Genomic DNA, 27,940 nt, shown 5'->3' on the forward strand with positions numbered 1-27,940 from the left:
CTTCTGACTAACCTGCGTTGGTGTGCTCGAGTCTTTAGAAACCTGGCCCTCGTTAGATCAAATAACTTGACGTAAAACGCAACTGAACTTTGAGAACTCTCTGTACATCACTGTACCTAAACACTGGCCCTAAACCTCCTACTTACAGACTCAGCCTTCTAGAAATAATTATGTACCAAAAACTGCATTTCTTATCTCTTATTAACAAATATTTTGAGTATTTGACCAAAAGCAAATGGGAGTTGAGAGCATAAACAAGATTTATTGTTTACTATTCACGTGTAAATGATTTTTTAATTATATAATATCTGAGCAGAATAAAACTGTAGCGGTATAAAAAAAATTAAACAAAAGTTATTTCAGTCAACGAAAATAATGGAACTAATAATAATTAAAAAAAACTGAAATTATTGTTTTTTTTTTTTGTAAATAATTAGGCAGAATAATCAGTCAAATAGAAGTATTTCTTTGACTATTAACTTTAAATTATACCACGTTTCGTGTCGACATCCCATTTGCTTAGTCCTATATCAACAAAACTCTCTGTTAGGTAAGTTTGGACCCTTGATAAAATATATTTTGTTATATTATACTACCTTTTATTTGTATGTGATAGTACGCATTGAATTGTACATATTTATTAAGTATGGTTTACTTTTAAAATGTGTTTTATTTCATCCCGTGTGGATCCTGGCATGAATAAAAAAAAAATAGATTCAGTCCAATCTTTTTCCTATGGATGACGTAAAGGCAACTAAGGGGAAGGCTTATGAACTTGGGATTATTCATTTAGGCGATGGGCTAGCAACCTGTCACTTTGAATCTCAATTCACAGTGGCACGTGGCCTTTCAGTTTTTCGAGACTGTTGGCTCTGTCTACCCCACAAAGGGTATCAGACGTGACCGTGTGACGTGATGCATGTATGTTAGTTTATTCCAGACTTCCTCCTGGCTTTTGTCCCAGTTGCATTCTCACCAAAAACCAATCTGGCAGTCTGAAAAACTTGAGAAATCGTTGGACATTTTCTTACACTCGTAAGGAAAGTTGGGATGACTGAGATGATACATATTATGGTAAAATATAAGTTTATAGTATATTTAAATTCTTAAAAATTAGTCATTAAATAATATAACATTTAACACTTCTTCTTATTCTTAGGACTGGACAGAGTCACGAAGCTAACTCTCCTCGGGGCTTTCGGACTAGCCACAGCTTTCACAGAAATAGGCTCTTTAACATCGGTCACTTTGGCTTGCTTAAAGAAATTGTTGTCCTTCGAGCTTTTTGGACTTTCAGTGTTACCAGTCGCCTCCGTTTTTGCAACTTTAGAATCTTTTACAGATTTTTCACCACTTTTCAGTAGTTTTTCTGAATTTTTAGGTGATTTCTCGACACGTTCTGGAGATATTTTTACATCTTTAGGGGATTTGTTTGGTGATTGATCGTCTGACTTTGTTTCAGTCTCTTCGTAAACCAATTTGATGTCTTCACTGTCCTCAATGTGTATTATATCACTAGGTTTCTCATCCACATCCATAGATTCGTTGACTTGTCGTTTGATTTCCTGATTAGAGTTATCGGACCAGGAAGGCATGGCAACTTCTTCTAAAACGTCTATTTTCACGGGTGTTTTGGGCCCCGGCTGAGATTTTTTACTCGGAGCTTTAAATTTGACGAAAGAGTCGATTTTCTGTAAATTATTCGTTGGTTTTGCCTCTTTTTCTGGTGTTTTTTCTTTTTGGATTTCCGGTTTTTGTGCCTCGGCTCCTTCCACTTCCATTGGTTCTGAAAATTTTATTTTTTTCGTTAAGAAGATTATAATAAGGCATTTGGTTGACTGGAAGAAATCCCGATTGGGATAAGTCCGCCATTATACATATCCTTCTTAATCCAATGACAGTTTTTGATTTACTTATAATTAAGAGTTAACAAAAACAAACGAAAGATATGCATAGGTACAATATCAATTTATAGACCTTGAAGAGCAGAATAGTAATTTTCCCTTTTTTATGGATTATATAAGAGGTTACTAATAAATTACAATTCTTTCTCTTCCTATTTATTTATCCTCCGTATTTATTTATTCTCGCCTCACTGGATTAGTGTACTGTGATCCTGGATTGAGTATGTCAGGTTTTAACGACATGATTACCATCTGTCTTCCAAAATCTTGGCAGGGAAACCTGACCCATATAAGATCATAATAAGTTATTAGATAAATTTGCCATTTACTACATCCACGTGTAAGAGACGACGGAGCCCAGTCAGCTGAATGTGGCCTACAGTCTTTGTGAGACACTACGACTCCTAACCCTGTATATGTTAAAAACGTGGTTACATTACTACCACTTTAATAAGTTACACCGATGTATCTGCGCAGAAATCAATTTTTGTCATGGCGCGAAAATATTTGCGCCAATCATAGTGCGCCATTTGAACGCGGGATCAAAACCGTTCGCTATTGGCTAATTGCGTACGCGCCATATCTTCGCGGTTGTCGGTAAAGAGCGAGATACACGACTCCTGTTGTTTTGGTATTTAAAATCCTATGTAGTAGCATTAAGTTCGTTATTTTACTAATGATTTGATTCCAGATTGCGCTCTGTGAACTTTAGATCCGTGGTTGCCCGACGCGCTACTAGCAGTCGACGCAGATTTTTGTGACTCCTACCCTACATGGTTCCTTATTTTAATTTTTGTTTTATATACGCTCGCTGTCTTGCTATACTTATATATATTGTGAGTTTCTCAGTAAGTGAATTGTTAATTCTTTATGAGGAAATAAAGTTCTTTAACATACATACATACATATGGTCACGTCTATATCCCTTGCGGGGTAGACAGAGTCAACAGTCTTGAAAAGACTGTATGGCCACGTTCGGCTATTTGGCTTAATGATAGAACTGAGATTCAAATAGTGACAGGTTGCTAGCCCATCGCCTAAAAGAGGAATCCTTAGTTTATAAACCTATCCCTTAGTCGCCTTTTACGACATCCATGGGAAAGAGATGGAGTGGTCCTATTCTTTTTTGTAATGGTGCCGGGAACCACACGGCACGGTAAGTTCTTTATACCTAATGTTTCCATTCGGCCAGATTCGGCGGTCGGTTGCGAACAATGCCGATGTGGCTTATAAAAGTGGTAGAGCTTTACCAGTGTGGGTGCCTTCCTGGTGGTCCTCCTCGGGCTCCCCGAGCTCGGCCGCGCCGAAGGTGAGCAGCGAGCAGAAGCCGTCGGTGCTGGACACCGCCAGCGCGCGCCCGCAGCGAGACCACGACACGTCCGTCAGCCTGAGGGGACGTGTGTGCATGTTAATTTACATGTATCATACGCATGTTTATATTATGGTTACGTCTGTATCCCTTGCGGGGTAGATAGAGACGACAGTCAAGCCGACGAAGTGTGCGATCGTGGCAAGTGATAAGATTTAGTCTCTGCTTATCCCTCCGGGGGAGAGGAGTGATTTTATGTATGTATGTATTAAAATTTCAGTCAGTTAAATTGGGTCAGGGATACAGGCTTTGGAATGTCTTTTTTTTACATTTTAGCTAGAAAATTTACATACATATATACATAAATAATAGTCATGTTTATATCACTTGTGGGGTAGACACAGTCAATAATCTAAAAAAATTACAGGCCATGTTCAGCTTCATTAAGATTGGAGACTCCTTCAGGTTGTTAGCCTTCACAAGTCTATCCTTTACTCGACGACATCAATAGAAAATCATATATATTGTTTCTATAATAAAGTGGAACTACTATAAACAGTGACCTCGTATAGTGTATATTGGAGACGAGCGCGATGGGCGTCTTCTGGTGGGTGTCGTACAGCAGCACGGCGCGCTTGGAGGCCACGCACAGGACATGGCGGGCGCCGGGGAGGGCGGGGGCTCCGGGGCGCGGCCGCAGGCGCGCGTGGCTCCAGCGCACGGCCAGCGCGGGCTCCGCGCACGGCACCACGCAGCACGGCCTGGGGAACACAACGTTTGAAATCCTACTACTATTATAAAGGCGAAAGTTTGTATGGATGTATGGATGTTTGTTACTCTTTCACGCAAAAACTACTGAACCGATTACCATGAAATTTGGTATGTAGGTAGCTGAAGACCCAGAATAACATATTTCCATGCGGACGAAGTCGCGGGCGGCCTCTAGTATATTATACACTAGAAGCCGCCCGCGACTTCGTCCGCATGGAAACCCTATCAATCCCGCGGGAACTCTGGGATAAAAAGTAGCCTATGTGTTATTCTGGGTCTTCAGCTACCTACATACCAAATTTCATGGTAATCGGTTCAGTAGTTTTTGCGTGAAAGAGTAACAAACATCCATACAAACTTTTGCCTTTATAATAGTAGTAGGATATACTACAGTCAATTGGAGTAACTTTGGCCTCTCAGGGTAACATTAATCCACACTATTTTTGTAATTACATACTATGATTAAATTATCGATAAAAAGTATGAATTAATATTGAAATTTAAATTGTTGATATGAAATACTAAAGAGAAATGATGATTAAAGTACTTGAAACGGAAGATAACGAAAAAATACGTGGGTCTATGTTACCACGAAAAGGAGCAAAGTTACCCGAATTCACTGTAGCTGTCCCGACAAAGGCTGTTTTGGCATATAAATAAAAAAAAATGTTAAGGGTGGACACTTAACACTTAGGGGTATGAAAAATAGATGTTAGCCGATTCTCAGACCTACTGAATATGCATGCAAAATTTGGCTAAAATCGGTAAAGCCGTTTCGGAGGAGTCCGGAGACAAACATTGTGACACGAGAATTTTATGTATAAGATTTGTAATTATAAAACGTCTTTGTAGTGAAGAGATCTCTGACAGTCTTGAAAACACTTAAAGATGATGAATCACAATAGTTTTTGACTACAGATCAAAGTTAGTCAAAGGGTCTATATGCTGATGCATATTCCTATTTGCTTTGATTTTTTTTTGACATTATGTTTTTCTATACAAACACACACTCGTGAAATCATTAATCAATACATACTTTTTCCCGGAGGGGTAGGAAGAGACTACATCTTTCCACTATGACGTAGTCCTACTTACCTCTTTTTTGTATTAGAATAATTCATACATTTAATAATTCCCATATTATTAGATAACATAATAACAATAACATATTATTAAAAAGAATTATGCATTTACGCGTAATACTATACGCCATTTAAAAAAAAAGGGAAAAATTACAAGACTTAATAGTTTCCAAGAAATCTACATACCTACATATAATCACGTCTGTATCCCTTGCGGGGTACCTACCACAGAGCCGACAGTCTTGAAAAGACTTATAGGCCACGTTCAGCTGTTTGGCTTTAAGATAGAATTGAAATTCAAATAGTGACAAGATGCTAGCCCATCGCCTAAAAGAAGAATCCCAAGTTTATAAGCCTACCCCTTAGTCGCCTTTTACGACATCCATGGGAAAGAGATGCGAGTGGTCCTATTCTTTTTTCTATTGGTGCCGGGAACCACACGGCACAAAGAAACCTCAATAATACTTACACTTTCAAAGAGTATCTGGTGTAGATGTAGACGGCGTCGAGGGGCCGGCCGCCCAGCTTGCCGTGCTCGGGCTCCGCGCGGCCCGCCGGCACCGCCAGCAGCAGCCCGTCGGGGCTGAACTCCAGCCGCCTGTAGCACATAGGTACGTGTCACGTTCCTGTGTTACTTGCGGGGTAGACAGACCTCAGAGTCATGAGAACCAAAGCTCACTATTTACGATAATTGTTCCCGCATAGATTCAAAAATTCCGTTTAGTTCTAGGTATCCGTATTTTGGTGTATTTACATACATGCATATAGTCATTAGTCACGTCTATATCCCTTGCTGGATAGATAGTCTTGCTGGATAAACAATTTTGTGTATTTCAATTTCAAATTGATAATTTTTATTCATTATTATGGGAAATTTCTAATTTTCAACATCACTTAATAATTGTCATATCTTTTGGTTTCACAACATCGGTTGACGTCAAATAAATAACTTAAAACTATATTTGCTACCACTTCCAAAGCGTCAGTGCAGAAGAAGCGGTAACAAACTGCACAGCAGCATTTTCAACTTCTCTATTACACAAATATATTCAAATCACGAATCATTCACTGAAGGACAGGCAAAGATCTTTTACCACTATGCTATTCACTACATGTTATAAAGTACCTCCCCCTGGTTCATACGAGTATGTCGGTATCAGCACTAATCTCGGAAAGTTATCAGTATATATAAGTTAGTTAAGAAAGAAATATTGGAAACAGGATTTTCGTATGAAGTTTTATATCCATAAATGCTACCCGTGCGAAGTCAGGCGGGTCGCTAGTTAATAAAGCTAATCCTAACTAATAATATAAATGCGGAATTTAATTTATTTGTTTGTTACCACCTATCATGGATTATCAACTGAATTAATCTTCTTGAAATAACACGTTTATATAATTCAGAGCCAGAGATATAAAAAGGGATCTGTCATTCCGGTAAAAACAAGATTCCCGTGGGATTTGCGAAATACTTGTATTTTGTTGTAGGTGGCGCTAAATTCCCCGCTCTTTGTAGGTGGCGCTATTTCCCCGCTCTTTCTAGGTGGCGTTTAATGCGATGCCTCTTGTACGTTACACTTATTTCTTAGCTTTCTTTTTAGATGGTGTTAAAATTTAAATTCTTTACTTTTTGTAGATAAAATTCACGCGCATTCACGCGGGCGAAGCTGAGGTTAAGAGCTACTTTATGTATAGCTGTGCACGCGACTTCGTCCGCGTGGAATCTTTATTTTGGGGCAACATTGAAGCCCTCAAGGAGGAATAATTTTCCCCGTTTTTCTTTTTTCACATTTTCCATTATTTCTTCGCTCCTAATAGTTGCAGTGTAATCTTTAATAGCCTAAAGCCTTCCTCGATAAATGGTCTATTCAACTCAAAAACAATTTTTCATTTCGAAACCAATTGTTCTCGAAATTCGCGCATTCAAACAAACAAACAAACTCTTCAGCTTTATAATATTAGTATAGATGAAGAAACTGAACTCATACCTAAAGTATGTCTGCAGTGTGTCGTCATGATAAAGGCGGACTTTAACATCATGTAGCGGGTGCTCCTTCGGGAACGGCAGGACAGCTTTGCTGCTGCGGGAGGTCACCTTCTTCGTGGCCACGTCGAATGTTCTGAACACCCTGGAAATTATCACATACATACATACATACATACATATACATACATACATACATATACATACATACATAAAATCACGCCTCTTTCGCGGAGGGGTAGGCAGAGACTACCTCTTTCCACTTGCCACGATCTCTGCATACTTCCTTCGCTTCATCCACATTCATAACTCTCTTCATACAAGCTCGGCGGTTTCGGGTACTTTAATTGTAACGACCCCCTTCACCCCCTAGCTATTATCGAATTATTTACTTATATTTATTAATTATTTATTATTTATTTACTAACGATTTAATATTTATTTATTCTAACGCGGACGAAGTCGCGGGCAACAGCTATGTAATATAATAAAATTATAATTGATTTCCTCCAAAAGCTTCAAATATTGTATATGTAAAAACCAATTTCCAAGAAAACTGTGATCTAAAATTTATTACTTGAAAACCCACTGCATAAAATTGATTTTTAAGCAACCAAAATTACTACAAATGAATTTGACCAAATGAAGAGTATAGCCTGTCGCATACCTGTCTGAACTGGCTGTGGCTATGAGCTGTCCCTGGGGATCCCAGGAGACTCCCTGCACGAAGCCCTTGTGGTCTGATAGTATGCAACTATATCTGCCACGGTGGACGTCCCACACCAACAGTTTGTTGTCAACGGACCCTGATGCGAGGTGGTTGGAGTCCCCGCTCCAACTGATGTCTAACACATCCTCCATGTGTCCCCGGAGTGTCTGTAAACAAATATTGAACTTTGTATATAAGTATTTAATGTTAATTGTTTTTGGAATAAATGTTTATGTGAATTTAACTGTGTTAAATGCTCTTGTATATAAATTTGTGGACATAAATAAAAAAAATTAAGTTTGATCGATATGGGTGAAGCCTTATAGTGAACATCAATAATAGAATAGGAATTGTGGCCAGTGTTCAGTGTTCAAAAGTTCAGATAAATAATTGAAAATATTATAAAACACACAGTGTTGATAGTCAAAATATGCTGGCAAGCACCATGTCTTAAAGTGTTTGTCAGGGATTTATTAAATCTAATGATTTACAAATTCATAACTCTCTTCATACAAGCTGCCAGAATGTGCCCAATTTGATTAAATTATGATTGATTAGGCCTTCCCGCTTTAATATTTGATAACATTAATATTAATATTAAAAAAATATTTACCTTATAAACAACCCAACTCTCCTTGTATTGTTCCTCTCCTTGTTCCAAGTTCTGAACTGGTTCTTTATCAGTCTTCTGCTTCCAAATGAAGATGATTGCTTCATCATCGCCTGATGCCAACATTTGGCCATTTGGAGACCACCGCACTACGTTCACGGCTTTCTGATGTCTTGTAAGGTCCGCTGCTACTTCTAGATTTACTGATCCGGCCTCTGATGTTGTCAAATACCAAATCTGGAAAGTAGGCCACGGTTATGTTAGTTATCTTAATAGTTCGACACTGAATATGTCTTGAGAAAATTCTGGACTCAAAAATAAATTTCATAATCGCTCTAAACTAACTAAAAATATACAAAATAGGTACTTACCAAAACATGAGTATCTGTGCCCCCAGTGGCAAGTCTTAGATGGTCATCTGATTCACATTTTGGCTGAAAATCTAAACTCAAAACGGGATCTCTATTATGCCACGATATTTCTGGAATAGCGAACTTCATTCTTCGATACAAATTACAAGAAAACAAACAAAATTAAAATTATTTTCCGATTTCGCAGTCTTTTTGTCAAAATTGTCACTTTTGGCGCCAATTTACCATAGGGGTTTTGTACTCTATTTTATAGGTACCACTTTCTTTATTGGCTCTGAATACGTCCTACCTGTCAAATTATAACGGATCTCTTTGATGTAAAAGAGCCGTAGCCAGTGTATCAAAGTTAAGATGCACAAGTCTTAATTCTTATAATAATATTTATACACAAAACTACAAGTGTCGTGGGTTCGATTGTGCTGATGAGAAACTCTTACTGTTTGGATTCGTGCAATTTGTAGATCGTTAAATGTTTTCATATGTGTGTAAAGAAAGTGGATTTTTTATGAACGAAATTAAGATGTAGTGTCCATTGAAAATATTTTGGTAATTCATGAGCCTAAAGGCCTGCGTTTGTATTGTCTGTAGATAAAATAATTTATTAATGGCAACACTTACTATCCTGTCACTGTCACTTTTGTCACCGCAAGTTAGGTTATTTTTCTTTTAGTTTGACACTTTGAGATCGTGCAAAGCGAAAATCAAAATGGTTTGTTTTAATAATTTAATCCAGTGAAATCTTAATATTATTTCATTAAAGTCTTGTTAAATAGTATTTATATTTTTCGGACCGCTGATATAAAATGCTGCCGGCGCGTATTTTGTTGCTCAAAAGGTTTGTTATTTCCAGGTTAACGTACCAAAACAGCGCAGGACTTACTGCAAAAAATGCAAATGCCACAAGACTCACAAAGTGTCTCAGTACAAAAAGTCAAAGGAAAGGCATGCCGCCCAGGGTAGGAGACGTTACGACCGTAAACAACAGGGATACGGTGGTCAATCAAAACCCATCTTCAAAAAGAAGGTAAGTTGTTTTTTTTGGTAATAATACTTAATCGATGTGAAAGATAGTCTGAGTTACGGTGCTAGAAATGTCTTAGCTCTTTTCCCCCCAAATTAATAATCAGTTAATTTATAGTAACATGCAAATGCAAGCAAGTTGAAAGATGTAGTCTCTGCCAGAGACTACATCTTTCCTCCGGGAAAAAAGCGTGATTGTATGAATGCATATGCACAACAAGAAACAACATTGAGATCAGTTAGATCTGTTAGCAATTTGCCTTATGCATTGTTGTAAAGCCAGTTTGATTTATACTTGAATAATTTAGGACTTCTTATGGTTTGGGATTTCTTTATAACTCATAGCATCTTAGATTTTCTACCAAGTGATCCTGAATTGAATCTAATTATACATAAAAGTACTACTGTCGTCCCATTTTCCCATTTTTAAATCAAGTAAGACAAAATAATTATACAATTTTGTTCTAGGCGAAAACCACAAAGAAAATTGTGCTCCGACTGGAATGCGCTGACTGCAAGGTGAGGTCACAGGTGGCGCTGAAGCGCTGCAAACACTTCGAGCTCGGCGGTGACAAGAAGAGGAAGGGCCAGATGATCCAGTTCTAGGCTGGCTAATAAATAAGTCTTAACTATTTGCTTGGTTTCATTTCAAAGTAACTCCGTGATCAGCTTCTTACCTATGGCAAATGAGTGTGGTCTTCTCCTACCACTACTACTCCTACTACGCACTACTACAAGTCTTTTTTGTGTACTTTTCACTTAAGACCACTTCTCATTCTTCTTGTAACAACAAATATGTAGAAATAAAAAAAAAACTATTACATAGTTTATACAATTTTTATTTTAAATATGTAGGTAGTACAAAATCAAGAGTTCTTTTTGAAATGTATTGCTACTATTTAATAATATACATCAAAGAAAAAATAGAACTTACGAGAAATTCAGTATCAACAAGGGCACTTCTTATTTCGAAATTTCTTCCAGTAGGCCCACAACAGGAAAATATGACTGCCTGGACAGAAAAAGATTTTAGGCATTGTGTAACAAAATCAAAATTTATTAACATATGTTAGATTATTCATAACAAGAATTTTGAGGCTGGCAGTTACCCACTTGCAATTACCACTCCAAATCTTTTCTATAAGTCATACTTGAAAAATAAGTAATAGATGTGATTATCAATCTTCATTCATTGCACATTTCCATTGAAATACATCTATTTTACTAAAAAGATAAGTCTTTTCACACTATTTCCTAAGGTCCTTTGTTGATAAATTTCTCTAAAAGGTCTACATCTAGGCCCTCAATCCCAGCGTTCAGCTTCACCACTTGCAACGGAACACCAACTTGCACCATTTTTATGAATCTCTCATATTTTGGAGGTATAACAATATTGCTATCTTCTTTTGTCTCTTCTAGTTCTTTATTCACTGGAACAACATTTATTTCTGACTTATTTGCATCTGCTGCATTTGTAGGTTCTATGGCTAAGTTTTCTTGGATTTTCAATTCAACCTGTTTTGTCTGTATCTCAGGAATTGATGATAACTGGAAAATAATTAAAGTTGTTATCTAACAAATTTTAATTTACAAACAGAGTTGGTGATTTGACATGATCTATTTTTTTTTTAATTTATAACTAAATTACTGAAGATCATACTAGCTAGACAGTAAGGCATCATTAGTTAAGAATTATGGAATTTGAAAAACATACACGAGCTTCCAAAAGCACCATTGACGCTTCAACTTTTTCCAACTTCTGTTCGAAATTCATAAGTTTATTTTCACATCTTCTCATGAAGTTGTTCAGGAACTGTACGGTTGTTATTACGAAATGGTTGACGAACGCAAGCGTGCGCTTCTGTTGTAAAGCTGCGACCTAAAATATTTGAATAATGAATTATCAAAATATTTGTATAAAAATATACTTTTAGACCGCATTAGGATAAAATATGATTATACAAACTTTTGATAAGTCCAGCTTCGTGATATCGTCGTTTGCAATTGTATCATGCATGTTTCCTCAAAAATTCAAATTGCAGACTTGGAGAAACAGTAAATAATAACTATTTAAGAGAATCATTAATATAATCAAAAACAAATTGCCATTTAACAACAAAACAATATTTTGGAAAGTCAATTACAATTTGAAGTCGGGACGGGAAATTATTAAATGTCAAAGCGATTTATTTTAGAAATAGGGCTATCAAAGTTTCGATTTTTTGGTTGTCGATAACATAATAGTAATCTAGTAAGTTTTTAAACGATACTTTCGATATTTTAAGTATGTACACTTGCCCACGAATATTTGGAGTCGCAAGGCTCAAAAACCGTTCAGCTACAAATAAAATAAGAAACTTTTACTTCAGAGTAAGTTCCATATAATATGGTAAGTAACAAAATAAAGAAATAACTTATAAACTATTGTTGATTGCTATAATCTACTTATACCGTTGCCATAAAAATCATTATGGACGTTATATCTTGATTTACCTTTGTTTTGTACCTAAAAGAATGGACTTCAGATTAAAAGTGAAATTACATATACTCTTTGATTCACTTTCCTCATCAATTATTGCGGGTTGTTACTTTTCTATTGAGTATAAATTTTTCTTTCCCGATGTTCTCAATCTATATCCATTTTTAACCATTAATAAATTCATAAAGCTCACAAGTTCTGTTTGTAAAAATGATTCCAAGATGAAACAATTTTATACTGTATTTTTGCAATTTATATTTTGCCCATATAAACTCTTTTTGTTTATTTAAAAACAACCCAAACGGATTAAGTGTTCGTATTATATATACCGATTTTATAGAAGTGAGGATGAAATTTTATCGATAATTGTTATCGACTTTTGCTGCCTACATCATTGATAATGACATGACAACAGAATGACAGTGACAGCTAAGAAGGTAAAAATTATTGTATTCAATTGATTAAATTGACGTGACGCCAATAAATAAACTAAACAACACAACGCGCACAAATTAATAATTAAAATAAACTAAAACTAGAAAATTATAATTTTGTAGTAAATATGGCAGGAGAAGTTGTTGTGGACGCATTACCATACATCGACCAGGGTTACGATGATCCAGGTGTTCGAGAAGCGGTAAGTAACTATCATAACCTAATAAGACATTAATAATGGTCATTGGCGATTGTTTACAAGTCTAACTAAGCTAAGTATATTCTTATTGTTTGCGCTTACATCTGTTATTTTTCTATCCATGGGGCCTTATATGGGAGACAGCATATAAGTGACACACGCAATGATTTTTTAAAAGTTTTAATTGGCTAGCACTGTGCTTGCCATAAACCTTGGAAATTATTGTCCGGAGGTAAAAGTAACTCAAGAAATCCGTAATGAAATAACTGTATTGTACACGTACTTAGCACATTTTATCCAAAGGGTTTCCATCAGGTAAACAGAGTTGAGTATAAGATGACTTACTGATTGAATTATTTTCCCAGTTTCCAAGGCTTTCTCTTGATTCCCCTTTTACAAGACTACTATGTCGATATTTATAGGCGCTGGCCATGGTGGAAGAAGAATGTAGAAGATACCGCCCCACAAAGAATTACTTAGAGAACACGGGACCCGAACCCAGCACAGCTTTCGAGACTCCATCGCTACAAAGAGAAATGGAGAGGGTTCAGCAACGGCTTCCTATGGACCCTCTTTCTATGAAACGGTATGTTTAACATACATACATACAATAATTTCTCATCATCACATAATATTTGACAATGTTAAAAATGCCTGTTAGGATTTTCTTTGATTAAAGTATAACTTTTTGTGACCAATTTGAATTTCGGTTCATTATAATTTGATCATTAAAATCGTGGGTGTAAAAGCCCAACTAGAATTAAAATGCAATTCTACTTGGGCTTTTACAATTAGGTATATATTTAAAAACTTTATTAAGCATATTTTCCATTACCTAACATCGAAGGAAATCAAGACAATCAATCATGTTCTTAGAAGGTAAACATAAAATTGTAGCATAAATAATATTCATGTGGCAAGTGGCTGCCCAACTTGCTGCCCACTTATAGCATGAAAATTATTTATTTCTGGAGTTCATCACTGTCCGCTCCACCAAGAACCATGTTTTTTATGTTACATAATAATTTTCTTGAGTACAAAGCTGGAGTGTTAATATTATAATATTAGTTAGCACTAGATATTGCTAATAAATAATATTCATGCTACAAAATACAATTACCTTTCAATTTCAGATATGAGTTGCCCCCACCCCCAGCAGGCAGGCTCGGAGAACCAGGTGCCTGGGCTGAAGCCGTGGACAATTCTCACGCGCAGCTCTCCCATCAAGCCACGAGGGTGCTCAACTTGGAGCTGCAGTTATCATACGGCACTGAGGCCTGGAGGTCTTACCTGAACACGCTACAGGCTTTGGTTACGAGGTCGCAGAATATACACACACAGCTTAGGTAAGTGACATGTGTAAAACAAAATATATAAGCATTATTTTAAAGACAGAAGATAATAACGGCCTCTGTGGCGCAGCGGCAGTGCGCTTGTCTGTAACACCGGAGGTCCGGGGTTCGAATCCCGGCCAGGGCATGATAAGAAACGAACTTTCTCTGATTGGCCTGGGTCTTGGATGTTTATCTATATAAGTATTTATTATAAAATATAGTATCGTTGAGTTAGTATCTCGTAACACAAGTCTCGAACTTACTTCGAGGCTAACTTTTATTAAAAAAAAAAAAAAAAAAAAAAACTTAGGAAAATATAAATTACTATCTTATTATAATCTTGGTGTACTAGTTATATCCACTCAGAGTCCACCATTGTTTTGTAAAGTACCAATAATTGTTTCGGTTACTCTTAACCAAACCTTTATTAATTACATACATAAAATCACGCCTTTTCGCGGAGGGGTAGGCAGATACTAAATATTTCCTCTTGCCACAAACTCAGCATACTGCTTTCGCTTCATCCATATTCATAACTTTCCTTATGCAAGCTTGGCGGTTTCCGGTACTCTTGATCTGACCTTTTTTTTGTATGTGGTATATAATAATAGTCTTGACAATTTTCTTAATAACAGTGATTAATCTTACCAAATTGTACTAAATACACATATTTTGTTAGAACCAAATGTTAGAATGCCTATCTACTTCTGGAGCCGTATTAAAACTACTTTTATTTGCAGGAAGCAAATAGCTGCGGTGAACTGGGAGCGCAAACGGTCTCAAACGGCAAGCGGCGCTCGCCTCCGGGCACTGAGACGTCGCTGGGCGCACCTCGTGTCAGACAACTACCGCCTGGAGAGAGCCATCATGCAACTAGAGATACAATTACAGAAGGTAGGTTAACTTCTCTTAACTCCTCCATTTTACCCTCTGTAGTGTGAACCGCAACACGTAATAGACATAAAGCTTCTGCGGCTGCAAGAAGTAGCATTGATACTGTAGGAATTTCAAAGAATCTTGTCTTGTTCTCTCTGAACTACACAAGGCAACTTGAGGAGTTCCTGGCAAATTATACACACTTTCTCATATTGGCGTGTTCCCTGTTGCACCCTCTAATATTAATCTTCGGGATCTGGGGTTTGCTTTCCCACTTCTCTCATTTCACTTTTTCTGGTCTATATTGGCACGCATATCATCATTCGAGACCTCAAAGTTTATACTCTGTACCTAACCAACATGGGAAAAAATTCTAAGTATTTTGTTTGTTAGGTAGGAATAAACTAATTGATTTGTCTTTATAAGCATGAAAATTTTTCAAATGTATGTCTTTATTTCCAGGCTAAAGGGCAAGCCACAGCGGAGGATGGTGAAGCTGCGGACATGGATACCTTGGAAGCTGTTAAGCTGTTACCAGACAAACTCAATTCAGAGACTGAAAAAGAAGTACAGAAGAAGATCGAAGATATGTTTGCGGATTAGTGCAGTATTTAGAATAATTTAAGTATACTTTTAAAGGCTGTATAGAATTGTAAGTTATTGATGATGAATAAAACTATGTGAATATTCAACAGTTTCTTTCGTTACCACCACCATACCACCTATCGTAATTTTATACTTAGCCAATAACCCAGGGTCCGCCTTTAAATTAGAAATGTACCTTGAGAATGAAGAAAATAAAACAAGAAACAATGTGAATGTAGCCGTTGGCTTACATGTCAAATCTGTGAACGCGGCGCTAATTTTTCGTTCGATTGTCATTTGTCGTCCGTCATTTATCTGTCAGTTTTAATTTGAAAATGGCGGACCATGCATCAAGCAGTAGCGGCTTTGCCGGTAATTTAGTTGAAAATTCAATAAATCAAGATGAATTGATTATGAAACAGCAACGAGAGATAGAAAAAGAGGTAGGGTATTAAAATTTAACAGCCAGAAATCTTCCTGGCATTTTTGTTTATGCAAATATTTTTTGTTCTTGACAGTGTTTTGTATTTGTTTTGTAGATTTCAGAGTCGATACCGCTTGTGGGCGAACTTGAGCCATTGTCGTCATTAGAAAAAGAATATAATGAAGATCCAGTGTATCTTATGAAAGTAAAAGACCTCTCATCTAAATATAAACATATCAGACGAACCAGGCCCGACGGCAACTGCTTCTTCAGAGCCTTTTCTTATGCATATTTAGAACACCTACTCAAGGATAAGGCAGAGTATGAGAAATTTTATGAAATAGCAAAAAATTCTAAGGAAATCCTCGTAGCTTTGGGTTTCTCTCAGTTCACGGTGGAGGATTTCTATGAAACGGTAAGTGGTAAGGCTAATTAGACTAAAACGCTTTTGTCGCGTAAGTATCTTTGAGTCGGGTATTTTTGACCTTTCGAATGTTAATTTTAATATAAGTATGACTAATTTCTAATATATATTGAGGTAGTGAACCTTTCATACAAAAACTTAACCTCAAACACTCGTTAACAAATTTATGTGCCTTTGTTTTTTTATTGGCTAAATGTTTTAAATTTAGTTTTTTCATATTCTATGTATTTCGTTCGTTCATGGAAATAACTAGCTGTATTTATGTAAGTGTCCAATAAGAAGGCTGGCTGGCTGGCTTTTTGTTTGTAATATTATTTATTTATTATGTAGAAATGGAAAACATAGTGTGGGACTACACTGCACTATCTAAGACAATCGACATCCATTCCTCTTATTTACACTGAGAGTAACTTTTTTATATCTGGTCAAGTTCATATGTATTATTTACTCCTTAAAAAATTACAATTGCAAACAGGGAAAATGTTTTGTCTATAGTTAAAAAAATAGATAGCATCACCTGTTTTTATAAGTCTATGATATTTTTAAATATTAAAACACCAACATTAATTACAGTTTATGGAAGTAGTCCAACGGGTAGGAGAGCAGGCCGGAGGTTCTCCAGTGGGCACCGAGGAGATCCGACTGGAACTCCACGATAAATTCAACAAGCAGGGCTATTCGGACTACATTGTGGTTTATGTGAGGCTCGTAACATCTGGCCAGCTTCAGACGCAACAGGACTTCTACCAGAACTTCATTGAAGGTCCACGCACTGTTACAGAGTTTTGTAGACAGGTTAGATTTGTTTTTGTATTATTTTTTATGTAGATGTTGAAATCCTATGTTCCAAAAATCAATATTTTTACCAGAAATTGTCTATACCTCTCTATAATTGTCTAAACCTACTAATATAAAAAATGTGAGAGTAACTCTGTCTGTTACGTCACACCTTTATAACTGAGTTGATTCCTATGTAATTTGGTACACAGATTGAGTTGCCCCTGAGAAAGAACAAAGAGCATCATACTTTTTATTGTGAAATACCATGCAGACGAATTTGCAGGCAAATGCTAGTGTTCCATAAGTTGTCATTGACCTATGTTGGTAACCTATATACTTAAAGTACAAATATATACAACATTACTATAAGGTTATTTATAAAGACTATATGAACACTTTCCAGGAGGTGGAGCCCATGTACAAGGAGTCTGATCACATCCACATCATTGCACTGAGCAACGCTCTCAACGTCGGCGTCAGAGTGAAGTACATGGACCGAGGGGAGGGCAGCCAGGTGAGCGATGATTGTCGTTTCTAACTATAAGGATTTTCCCTTTGATAAAAAAAAACTGCATGTGCCTTGGGCTTAGATCCTGTGGAAATTTTACTCTACCTGTGTACCAAACTTCATCAAAGTCCAGTAGATTGGGAGTGAAAGAGAAACAAACATGCATCCTTACAAGATTTCGCATTGATATTTTTAATATTAGTGGGATTTGTGTACAAAATTGCAGGCTAATACTCTTATTTCATTTAATTTAATATCTTACTTACTTTATTCTATAAAAATAAAGTTTGATCTCCATGATAGCAGCCCCCGTAGTATGGCACGCGCGACGCCGTTTTTAACGCGCGATAAATGTATTGTATTTGACATCTGTCACAGAAATCAAGCTATATTTATTACAGACTGTATAACAAACTGTTCTCCATCACACAGATGTGTGGTCTGTAAATGTGTATGTTTATTTAGAATAATTATTAGTGCTTTTGCCTTTTAGTCACTCTCTCTCTCTTGCTCTTTCTGGCTCCTGATTATTGGCAGATTTTTGACCACAGGTTGATGGATGAGTAGAAAAGATAATTGAGATTTAGATTTTTATTTATTTTTCTATTCCACAGAGTAGTGGTCAATCATCTAGTGACCCGGTATCCTCAAGTAGTACCGGGTCAGATAATCCTGGAAGTGGTTCAAAGGTGTGGATTATACTGATCCGATTTATATTCAAGTTAGACAGAAAAGGGTGGTGTTGGCCCCCAGTATTGGGATGGTTGTTTTAAATACCTAAATTAAACTAAACACAATTATTAAGTAGCATTTTGGTTTTGTGTCGATTGTTTGTAACTGGAGGCAGGGTTTCTTTACCGCCATCACGGTTTTCTACTAAAGAATGTTACACACGACACGCGTATACTCCAAAAACATCAACGGCGCCATCTTCCTTGAATACCGTGCTTATGAGGTTAATGTGGAATGCAAGTACTTGACATGTGATCTAGCGCACTGAATCATGCTACATATTTATTTATTTATTATTATTTTTAAATGAGCTCGTTATGTAAATCCTCTTTGCAGGTGATAGCTCACGACTTCCCCGAAGGTTCTACCCCGCTGGTCCACCTGCTGTACCGCCCCGGCCACTATGATATACTATACGCGTGATCGCGACTTTGCTTATAATAAAACATTTGATTATCTTACATGTAGTTTTAATTTGCTATCTTTTCTCTAGTGGAATAACTTTAATATGACATCTGATCTTTACTTCATAATGTCAATGGTACCTAAATCGAATCATTACAAAAAGTAAGTGTATTAGATTGCCGTGTACTCTAATAAGCCTAGCTGAATATGCCTATTCATCTAGGCTTTTACCTTTTCATCTTGGAATTTACGCCTAGATGAAGAGCTAATATATGAAGAGTATATGTAAGAAAGAGCGTTACTATTTTCCCTTGAAGCAACCCTTAAGCAACATTTACTATGCAGATGCCTATTCTAAGTGGCAACACTTCTAATTTCTGGACGTGACATTTGTTGACAATTGTTTGTACTGCTGTCAACTGTCAATACGTCAAAATAAAATTATTTACATTAGTTCAGCTGGTGGTATAAATAAGTTATATTATTCTTTTGAAATAGATAGTATAGATAAAAGGTAAGTTTATCCTATGCATTTAAATCTACGAATAAGTATCATTATATATTCTAATGCACAAAGTAATAAGTATTCACAATTAAAATGCATTAGTTAACATATACATAGTCTAGATGCCTTAAGTTTTATTCTTTAACGAACATGTAATTTCTTCAACTACCCTTATAAAACGTTTCTTTATCATAGGTACTTAGAGAAACACAGCAAGAGACATCTTTAAAAGGTGACAAGATGAAAGTAAACGAGGCCCTTCAGCCTATCTCTTGGCTCGCCGGCCGGTGGAGCACTAAAGAGGGCCATGGCAGCTATCCGAATATAAACGACTTCAGTTATCATGAAGACTTGGAGTTCATTTGTATTGGTAGGACAATCATCACGTGTTTATCCCTTGCGGGGTAGACAGTAAAAAAATTTGAAAAGACTTGATTGATCACATTCAGTTATATAGCTTAATATGGATAATGGAATTGTAATTTAAATAGTGACAGGTTACCTACCGCCTAATAGAATGCTAAGTTTAAAAGCCTCCCCTGATTGGTTGGTAGAAAATGTTTGAGAAATAATTCCATAATAAACTAGTGCAGTCCACTGCAAACAGCATGTGTCAGTTACCTGCTGGCTTTGTAACCTGAGGCCTTTGAAGTCTGAATCTATTTATAAGAATAAATAAATATATATAGGACAAATTACACTGATTGAGTGAGCCTCGAAGTAAGTTCGAGACTTGTGTTACGAGATACTAACTCAACGATACTATATTTCATAATAAATACTTATATAGATAAACATACAAGACCCAGGCCAATCAGAAAATGTTCTTTTCTCATCATGCCCTGGACGGGATTCTAACCCAGGACCACAGGTGTCACAGACAAGCTTACTGCTGTTGCCACAGAGGCCGTCAAATACTAAAATGAGTGACAAAAAGAAAGTAACTGAAACAATAATTTGGTAAAAAACTTATTTTTTTATCTTAAAGATGCTTTCATCACTTTGTGGGACTATGCCAGCCTCATAGGAAAGGTTAAAACTTGAATCTTACTTTTTCAGGACAACCAATGTTTAACTTCTTATCACTATCAAAACATCCAGAAAAGCAGACACCAATGCACCAAGAACGTGGTTTCCTCCGCATCAAGCCAGGCACCAACGAATTAGCTTTCGTTGTCAGCCACAACTTTGGCCTCACTTCACTTGAAGAAGGCACTTGTGATCCGGAGAAGAAGGAGATAGTTTTAGAAACTGTCAACGTTAATAGGATGTCCTTTGCTAAACCACCAGTAGTGAAGAAATTCAAAAGGATCATAAAATTGATCGCTCCAGATGTTTTAGAAGTTACTTTGTTCATGGAGACAGATAATACAGAATTGGCACAACACTTGAAGGCAGTTTACAAAAAGGTTGATGAATAAAGAGCCAATACAAATATTGAGATTATTTCTTTTTGTGGTTCCTTCAAATGGAGCTATATGTGGCGAATATTGATGCTGGTATATTTGTTAGGTTACACTGATTTCTACTGGCTCTGCCAATTTTATACCAGTTTTGCACATGTCCAAAAGGTACTATAATAACCCCTTACCATCAAGTGGGCCTTGGTAATAGAAGTATTGTGAAGTGTATACAAGTGTTTTTTTTTTAGAGGTGTCCTTTATGAAGACTGAAATAAAGCGCACAGTAAAAGTTTAATATAGTTTTATTTCTTTCTTATTTGATTTTATTGCCAAATTACAGCTATTTAAAATGTAGAGGGAGAGTTATATGTTGTGTGTCCTGACGTTGATAATGGTTATTATCGTAATTATATTCTACTGGAAAGTTTCAGAAACCAAGCTTTGGTAGGTTGAGTTTTAAATGAAACCATTTCATCAGAAAAAACTGCGTATAATGAGATATCGCAATTAAAATAAAGGGAATGAGAATGTCAATACTAAGATGTCATAAAATCACTGAATATAAAAAATAGGAAGTCCTTAAAACTAATTAAATTATCTGCAGAAATACACACCGTCTGGCTCGCGTTTCGGCTTCATTCCCGCAAAGAAAGCCCTAATATCTTCCTCCTTTACAACTTCTTTCCGGTCTTTGAAACTCTTAAGGAAATCTAATAGCTTATCTCGCATTTTGTTGTATTCCGTCAAAGCATTGATTTGCTGTATTCTTCCTAAAGATGACAAAGCTTGCAGACCTATTTCGTACTGTGAGCTTCTCCCATCATTCTTCTCCTTTCCTAAAGTCTCATAAGCACTAACTGTATCCTCTAAATCTATTAAAAACAGTAAAGACAAGTCTCTGTACATAATGATACATTCATTACACGTGCAAAGCTTTTCGCGGAAATTACATGGCCAGAATGTAGCTCCTTTGTGGCGCCTTTTGACTCCTCTCGGTCTTCTACAGTCACTTATATCCAATTTCGCTTTCTTAACATCAGTTTTGTCAATTACTTCATCATCTAATTTTCTCTTATGATCATTACTTGGCTCAATATCTGTGTCATTCGTTTTTGTACTATCTTCACTAGTTATGGTTTCCTTCATTTCAATATCAGTCTGAGATTGGTTTTCATCAGACTTAACTGCATTTACATCTTTGTTTTCCTCATTTTCAACAACATTTTCATTGTTCACAGGTGTTTCCTCATTTAAACTTTTATTGCTTTCGTCAGCATTCTCTTCCATTTTTCCCTGATCTGAACTATAGCTTAATTCAACTTTTTCTTTAGATGATTCATCATCACCATTTATTAATCTGTCTATGCTCTCCATAAGGTCATCATCTTTCTCTATATTTGCTTCTGATTGTTCTATTTTAGCTGACTGACTTTCAGATTGAGAAGTAGCATTATTTACATCTTTACTTTCTATTTCTGGTTGATCTTGCGAGTTTTGGATAGGTTCATTTGTTGCTGCCTCAGGGGCAACTTTGCCTTCCTCTATTTTTTCTTCACTAGTAGTGTTGCCATCTGTAATACTGCTAGTTTGCTCATCAGTTTTCTTGTTCTCATTTTCAGCTTTATTTTCTTCAGTTTCCATATTGCTGCTGGGGGCAGTGTCACCAGCTGCATTTTCTTTTGTAGGACTATCATTGGATTCCTTTTCAGTTATACCTGACTCATTCCCAGTTGAATTTTTGTCATTTTCCAAGGTATCTGTCACTTTTTCCAAATCATTGTGCTGTTCTGCTGGTGTGGTAATTTCATCACTTTGTTTTTCTTCAATTCCTGTCATTGCATTTGTTTCATCTTCAGGTTTTAGTTCTGTCTTCTCACTAGATTCAACAGTACTGTTTAAGGTTATATTTGTGTTGTTTTTTGGATCTTCTGAATCTTTTTCAGAAATATCGTCTATTTCAACATCACCACTACCCTTGTCTTGTTCATGTAATTTGGAATGGCCATTGCAAGCACCATTGACTTTTTCATTCAGTGAGGTGACATCAACATCTTCACCTTCGTCATTAACAGCAAAGTCACTGTAATCATAGAGGAACTCATTTTTTTCCATACATCCCTTGCAGATCATCTCTGAGTACTGTTCATTTGGTGGCACCTTTGCCTCTAGATGTGATGCATGTAGCCAATCTTCACATACAATACACTGTATCATTTCATCTTCAAAAGAAGCTTCAGGATCTGGGTAAGGTCTGTGACAGATACAGTAAATGCCGCTGAAATTCTGGTTGTAACTGTTATTTTCATTTAATTCAGGTTTGTTTGGAGTAAACTGGCAGGGGTGTGAATTGAACTTGGAGTTACCACAGTCACAGCAGAAGTTTCGCTTGGTGTACAGCTCCACAAGTTCATGGTTTTCATGACAAGAGAGGCTGCAGGCGAGGCAGACTCCGGCTCTCTTTGTTGGGTCAGTTTTAGCATCAGGACAGCACGTCAGACAGGCATAGAGTGCTTGACGCTTGATATAACCCTGTAAATAATTTTTGTTTGTGTAATACTCAAATGGTGACACTTTGCTTACTAAAATTAATGAACTATAAATTTCCTACAATTTTATGAGTATTTCGAATACTTCATTTTACCTAAAAATTATATAAAACACTTCCTAAATGAAGTCAGGGTCAGAGGCTTAGTGTCTTCCAAATGAATGAGTTATGGTGGGCCATAGTTTACGCAATAGGATGTAAGTGTCAGTGGGTATGTAATCTTTTAAAAAGGTTGTGTTGCATGCATTGTGATTTACATGCTTGACTTATCCAATCCAGGATTATGACCAAATAAGGCACACTCCAGGCTTCATTATTTACGTATATTATCGAAGTATTCAAGAAATACGTATGTATTTTCAAAGGAAACAGTTAAATCCTTATTCCAATGTTAATTTCCAATAAGACAAGGGTTGTGTTTTTCTATCCTGAATTATTTTCAAACAGGTGGGGATTTGGTTTCAATTACGACACAGACATGTTCTAAACAGTACGAATTTTCAATGCGAAATGGTGCTTTCAATACGAAGCTAGATTGATTGCGTAAGTATTGACTATTGATAAAATGCAGAATTTCAAAGTTTCTAATGTATAAAATTGTTACGAATTCATGAAGATTTGGGAACAGAAATGTCAGATTATGTACAGATTGCGTTTGCGAATCGCCAGCCATTTTGAACAACAATCTTGTTGGAAAGTATCCTTACCTTTGGATAAGTGCAATTTTTCTCATCCGAAGCCCCCAGAACGGCATTAGCGTCTTCTTCAAATTCCTCTTGTTCTTGCAAAACATCCATCATAGTCACAACTTTGTCTCCATCGGACTCTGCCATTTCGGCCACTTCCGTGGCAGTCAATTCTTCTGAAGACATGATTGATGGACTGCAATGTCCTAAAAAAATATAGAAATTGTGAAGAACAAAGGATTACTAAAAAGCCGGTAAATGGGCGCGAAGAAATTTTACAAACCGGTGACGACGAACGAAGGAAGAGAAATAAGATATTTTTTTTAAACTTCCGTTTGTTTGCAAGTTATGACATTTCATTGGCTGTAGCTACTAGGACTTTAGCACTACGAACACAACAGACAAGGACTGTTGTGTCCCGTAAAAAACCTAGAATAAAATGCGAAAGTTTAAAATTAATTAATTGACGATCGAGATATAGTGCAGACGTCCGAGATAAAATGCTAGTTCACCTTCTCTTAACAGTGGTCGATATTTGGGCGAAGGACCAGCTGCATCCTTTGGGTGTCCGTTTTAAGAGTTTCGTTTTGTTCTAAAGGGATTCTGTGTCCGTTTTGAAGTGCGTTCTGTTCCTTGTAGTGGGACGCTAGCCTCAGGGGGGTTAACTGTTAAGGTAGTTTGTAACTAGTAGCATTTTGACAAATACTTATTTAATTTATTGAATTAGATATACTTTAATTTTAATTTATTTATTGAAATGTAAAATGACGTACAATGTGCACATGAAGGCTTATTTTCTGAATAAAAAAATTGGTACTAATTACAAATAGCGTGTCTGCCTGCGTTGTGACGTGACGTCTTATAATTCGATTGAGCCGGCTACACGCACGAAAAAATGACTCATGCGGCGTTACCTCCCTCTGAGGCGTTCCATGTAAGGCTTGAAGTGCAAGCGAGAGCGCGGAACGAGCGACAAAGAGGCACAATCGGCCTTCGCGTTTGGCAGCGTTTATTTTTTTATTAAAACCATAGATTTAATAAAAGAATATTCTTTAGAGGACTGAGATTGGTCCTTAATCCATTATATATTAATTTCTATGGTAAAAATATTACGAAATTACTTAAACAGTTTAAAAATTAAATAGAAATCAACTCTGTTTCAATGTTATATTTGTAACGCCTTCATACCTCGCAGTAATTCGTATCATATCACTCGTAAACGTGTACCTAACCATATTTTTATATTTAAGAGCTAGCTCTTGTCGGTGAAGTTAAGTGGAGCGTCCTCCATTAATTTCTTTTCATCTTAATTTAATTACATATTAGGTGTATTTTTTTGTTACCACGAATTTTCGTAAATTATGGAAATAAAATTGTGTGAATAAAACATTAGACTTATTTATGGAAAACGTTTCGTACGTTATGTAAAACAATTTGTGACGATATAAATGTTTATTTTTAAATGAGACAAGGTCAATAGTATCAATTTGTTACAAAAGGAAAGGAACATCCAAATTTTTCCGCCCGTTCCCAATGTACAGGAAACCAGCATCTTTGGTTTGGACATTATGAAAATACGTCATACCGGGCCAGTAGAGGCTTTTCAAATAAGCCACGGTGCCCGACTGCTCGAGCGACAGATTCCAACAGCCGTTCGGTATATCCTGATCTATGGAGTCCAAAAAGTCCATGCTGTAATTGTAATCAGGTCTGGTCAGAAGATTAGTGTTCCAACGTTGCTGGGCTGGTCTTATATGGAGATAAGACTTCAGTTGTTTCGCTTCAGCAGAGTTTAAACCATAGAAATTTGGGTTGATGACAACTGTGCCGTCAGGTTGCTTAATTATTTGTCCGCGAGCGCATATTTCCGCTTCGTCGCAAATATTGGCTATGGTAGCAGCTAATCGATTTTCTTCCTTCATGTATTGGCATCTATCGGGGTTATTTTCCTCTAAAGATTCGTCCAGAACCTTGATCTTCAATGCGGGATTCCCGTGGAATGGAAAGAACGTGATGAGAGACAGCATCTTGTATTTTCTCTTGGCTTTGGGCAGCAAGCCCCAGAACTTGAAGTCTGTGGTGTAGAAATATTTTCTGTCTGTAATCGCGTCGTTGGTGATTCCGACTGCAAATTCAAAATTGTTTTAAAAATTTATGAGGTTTGTTGACGACTGTTTCTACGGGAGTTGGTGGAGAATTCGTAAGATAAAGGATTTTTTTTACACCGTCCGATGATTCACGGAACTGAATGTATAAAGTGAACTTGTCGGCTTGTGGCGACATCACTAATGTCACACACACACTATCTGTCAATCATAGCTAAGAAATTCACGCGTTCAGCCAATAGCAGCGAAGAATCTAAATTGCGCAAGCGAAGATTTCACGGATTAGAGCATAAATACAACCTCCGACTTCACATCGTTGGAGCCGCGGTTCCCCAGGCACACACACATAATTCACAATAATACAGATTTGGTTTAGAAAAGATTAATTATACGACAGAAGTAAAGTTATCCTGCCATCTATGCCCTAACGCCATCACGAAATTATGACAGTCACCGATGATGCTGTTAAAATGGTAAAATCTTTTGAAGGGAAAATTTGATTTATCGTTGAAAGGATGATAACTCGTTTACCTGCATGACTGAACTATTGTAATTGAGATTCAAATAGTGTCAGGTGGCTTGCTCATCGCCTACTAGTTTATTAGCCTTTTCCTTCGTCGCCTTTTACAACATCTATTGAAAAGATAAAGAATGGTCCTATTACACCAAAGAAGAAAATTAAGATGTCATACCAGCTATATGATAATCAGTGCTAAGCGCGTATATCTGCCCCCAATACTGGATATGAGCGAAATGGTTCTCCACTTGTAAGAGAGTAAGAGAATTTTGCAGTATAGAAATCAGCTCACTGGTGAGTCTAAAGCCATTCACGCTTATGTATTCCTTGTATTCCCAAAGCTTGTGCACGTTCATGTTTGTAAAAACTTTTAATTCAAATTAGGAGTTTCTAACAAAATTAATATCAGCAATGGTAAACAATAGATACAATAATCATTTGACAGTTGTCAATCAGTTTTTTTTTCACTATTGTCGAATATAAAATAAGGCTAAAATTACGAAGGATGTTTTTTTAATTTAGCAAAACAGCACAAAAAGAATTATTTGCAAAATTTTGCAAAAACAAAACGAGGTGGACGAAAACGAATCATCCTGTTTTCTTTATGTCAACTTGCTTTGTTGCTATTATCACTAAGTAATTCTAAACTATTTTAAAGTTACAATAAAATTTGAATTTACAAATGAGTTGGGGCATCAAAAATTTCCAGACTGTTGTTTGCTGGAGTAACGCAAGGAGACCACCGTTATATCTTAATAACTGCTAAACTACTTACAATACATACATAAGCGTGTATTTTTTTCTTATGAAGTTATTAACCTTTTTACCTACTAAATGCAAGCTTAGTTCCCTTGTTGGAAGGAGTAACCCTCTCTTGTTTAGATGGACCCGGGTTTCAGGGACATACACCCAGAGGGTAACGACGATAAGTAGACACAATTTTAATTTTAAAGAAAGAGTTTCTATCATTGACTTTTTTGTACTTTTGTGTGATAGAAAAAAATTACAAGCCAACATCGAAATGTTCGCATAAAACCAACACTTATTTATTTCGCTACAAAAATACGGCGGGAAAAGTAAAACGAGATTGCATCTCAAGTGTCAATTACCTACAAACATCAAAAATTTGCTGGCCCTCTGACGGCCGTAATTCGTAACTTGAGCTAAGACATTTCCAGAAATATTGAGTCCTTCGTTTCATAAAAAAGTCTTCGTCATCATGGGTCTAATTATGTTGG

At 36.5% G+C, this 27,940-nt stretch overlaps 8 protein-coding genes across 9 annotated transcripts; 4 read left to right on the forward strand and 4 right to left on the reverse strand.

Annotated features, from left to right (window-relative positions):
• Positions 1-1,075: 1,075 nt before the first annotated feature.
• Positions 1,076-8,960, reverse strand: LOC106132316 (chromatin assembly factor 1 subunit B). Its single transcript, XM_013331682.2, has 8 exons — positions 8,741-8,960; positions 8,373-8,606; positions 7,718-7,926; positions 7,055-7,195; positions 5,536-5,664; positions 3,777-3,974; positions 3,155-3,291; positions 1,076-1,786 (listed from the first exon to the last, which is right to left on the reverse strand). Exons 1-8 carry the CDS (start codon positions 8,867-8,869, stop codon positions 1,137-1,139), a joined length of 1,827 nt encoding a protein of 608 aa, XP_013187136.2. The 5' UTR covers positions 8,870-8,960; the 3' UTR covers positions 1,076-1,136.
• Positions 8,961-9,336: 376 nt separating this feature from the next.
• LOC106132413 (large ribosomal subunit protein eL42) lies at positions 9,337-10,392 on the forward strand. Its single transcript, XM_013331819.2, has 3 exons — positions 9,337-9,449; positions 9,591-9,764; positions 10,229-10,392. Exons 1-3 carry the CDS (start codon positions 9,447-9,449, stop codon positions 10,364-10,366), a joined length of 315 nt encoding a protein of 104 aa, XP_013187273.1. The 5' UTR covers positions 9,337-9,446; the 3' UTR covers positions 10,367-10,392.
• A 606-nt stretch (positions 10,393-10,998) lies between these two features.
• LOC106132412 (WASH complex subunit 3) lies at positions 10,999-11,928 on the reverse strand. Its single transcript, XM_013331818.2, has 3 exons — positions 11,727-11,928; positions 11,475-11,639; positions 10,999-11,308 (listed from the first exon to the last, which is right to left on the reverse strand). Exons 1-3 carry the CDS (start codon positions 11,775-11,777, stop codon positions 11,015-11,017), a joined length of 510 nt encoding a protein of 169 aa, XP_013187272.2. The 5' UTR covers positions 11,778-11,928; the 3' UTR covers positions 10,999-11,014.
• A 775-nt stretch (positions 11,929-12,703) lies between these two features.
• LOC106132411 (pre-mRNA-splicing factor SPF27) lies at positions 12,704-15,775 on the forward strand. The gene is made up of 5 exons (XM_013331817.2): positions 12,704-12,876; positions 13,296-13,459; positions 14,007-14,219; positions 14,948-15,101; positions 15,546-15,775. Exons 1-5 carry the CDS (start codon positions 12,802-12,804, stop codon positions 15,684-15,686), a joined length of 747 nt encoding a protein of 248 aa, XP_013187271.1. The 5' UTR covers positions 12,704-12,801; the 3' UTR covers positions 15,687-15,775.
• Positions 15,776-15,980: 205 nt separating this feature from the next.
• LOC106132410 (ubiquitin thioesterase otubain-like) lies at positions 15,981-18,997 on the forward strand. 2 transcript variants are annotated; one of them, XM_060947787.1, is made up of 6 exons: positions 15,981-16,111; positions 16,208-16,507; positions 17,090-17,311; positions 17,700-17,810; positions 18,419-18,493; positions 18,873-18,997. In XM_060947787.1, exons 1-6 carry the CDS (start codon positions 16,004-16,006, stop codon positions 18,957-18,959), a joined length of 903 nt encoding a protein of 300 aa, XP_060803770.1. In that variant the 5' UTR covers positions 15,981-16,003; the 3' UTR covers positions 18,960-18,997. The 2 variants fall into 2 exon arrangements, with proteins under 2 accessions (XP_060803770.1, XP_013187270.2); XM_013331816.2 differs by lacking the exon at positions 18,419-18,493.
• Positions 18,998-19,400: 403 nt separating this feature from the next.
• Positions 19,401-21,144, forward strand: LOC106132456 (peroxynitrite isomerase THAP4). The gene is made up of 3 exons (XM_013331883.2): positions 19,401-19,455; positions 19,642-19,816; positions 20,506-21,144. Exons 2-3 carry the CDS (start codon positions 19,687-19,689, stop codon positions 20,865-20,867), a joined length of 492 nt encoding a protein of 163 aa, XP_013187337.2. The 5' UTR covers positions 19,401-19,455; positions 19,642-19,686; the 3' UTR covers positions 20,868-21,144.
• Positions 21,134-24,491, reverse strand: LOC106132455 (putative E3 ubiquitin-protein ligase UBR7). Its single transcript, XM_013331880.2, has 3 exons — positions 24,364-24,491; positions 24,102-24,286; positions 21,134-23,378 (listed from the first exon to the last, which is right to left on the reverse strand). Exons 2-3 carry the CDS (start codon positions 24,264-24,266, stop codon positions 21,444-21,446), a joined length of 2,100 nt encoding a protein of 699 aa, XP_013187334.2. The 5' UTR covers positions 24,267-24,286; positions 24,364-24,491; the 3' UTR covers positions 21,134-21,443.
• Positions 24,492-25,570: 1,079 nt separating this feature from the next.
• Positions 25,571-27,058, reverse strand: LOC106132345 (radial spoke head protein 9 homolog). Its single transcript, XM_013331713.2, has 2 exons — positions 26,878-27,058; positions 25,571-26,205 (listed from the first exon to the last, which is right to left on the reverse strand). Exons 1-2 carry the CDS (start codon positions 27,056-27,058, stop codon positions 25,571-25,573), a joined length of 816 nt encoding a protein of 271 aa, XP_013187167.1.
• Positions 27,059-27,940: the final 882 nt, after the last annotated feature.

Source organism: Amyelois transitella, chromosome 14 (assembly GCF_032362555.1).
Source record: "Amyelois transitella isolate CPQ chromosome 14, ilAmyTran1.1, whole genome shotgun sequence".
Classification (NCBI taxonomy): Eukaryota; Metazoa; Arthropoda; class Insecta; order Lepidoptera; family Pyralidae; genus Amyelois; species Amyelois transitella.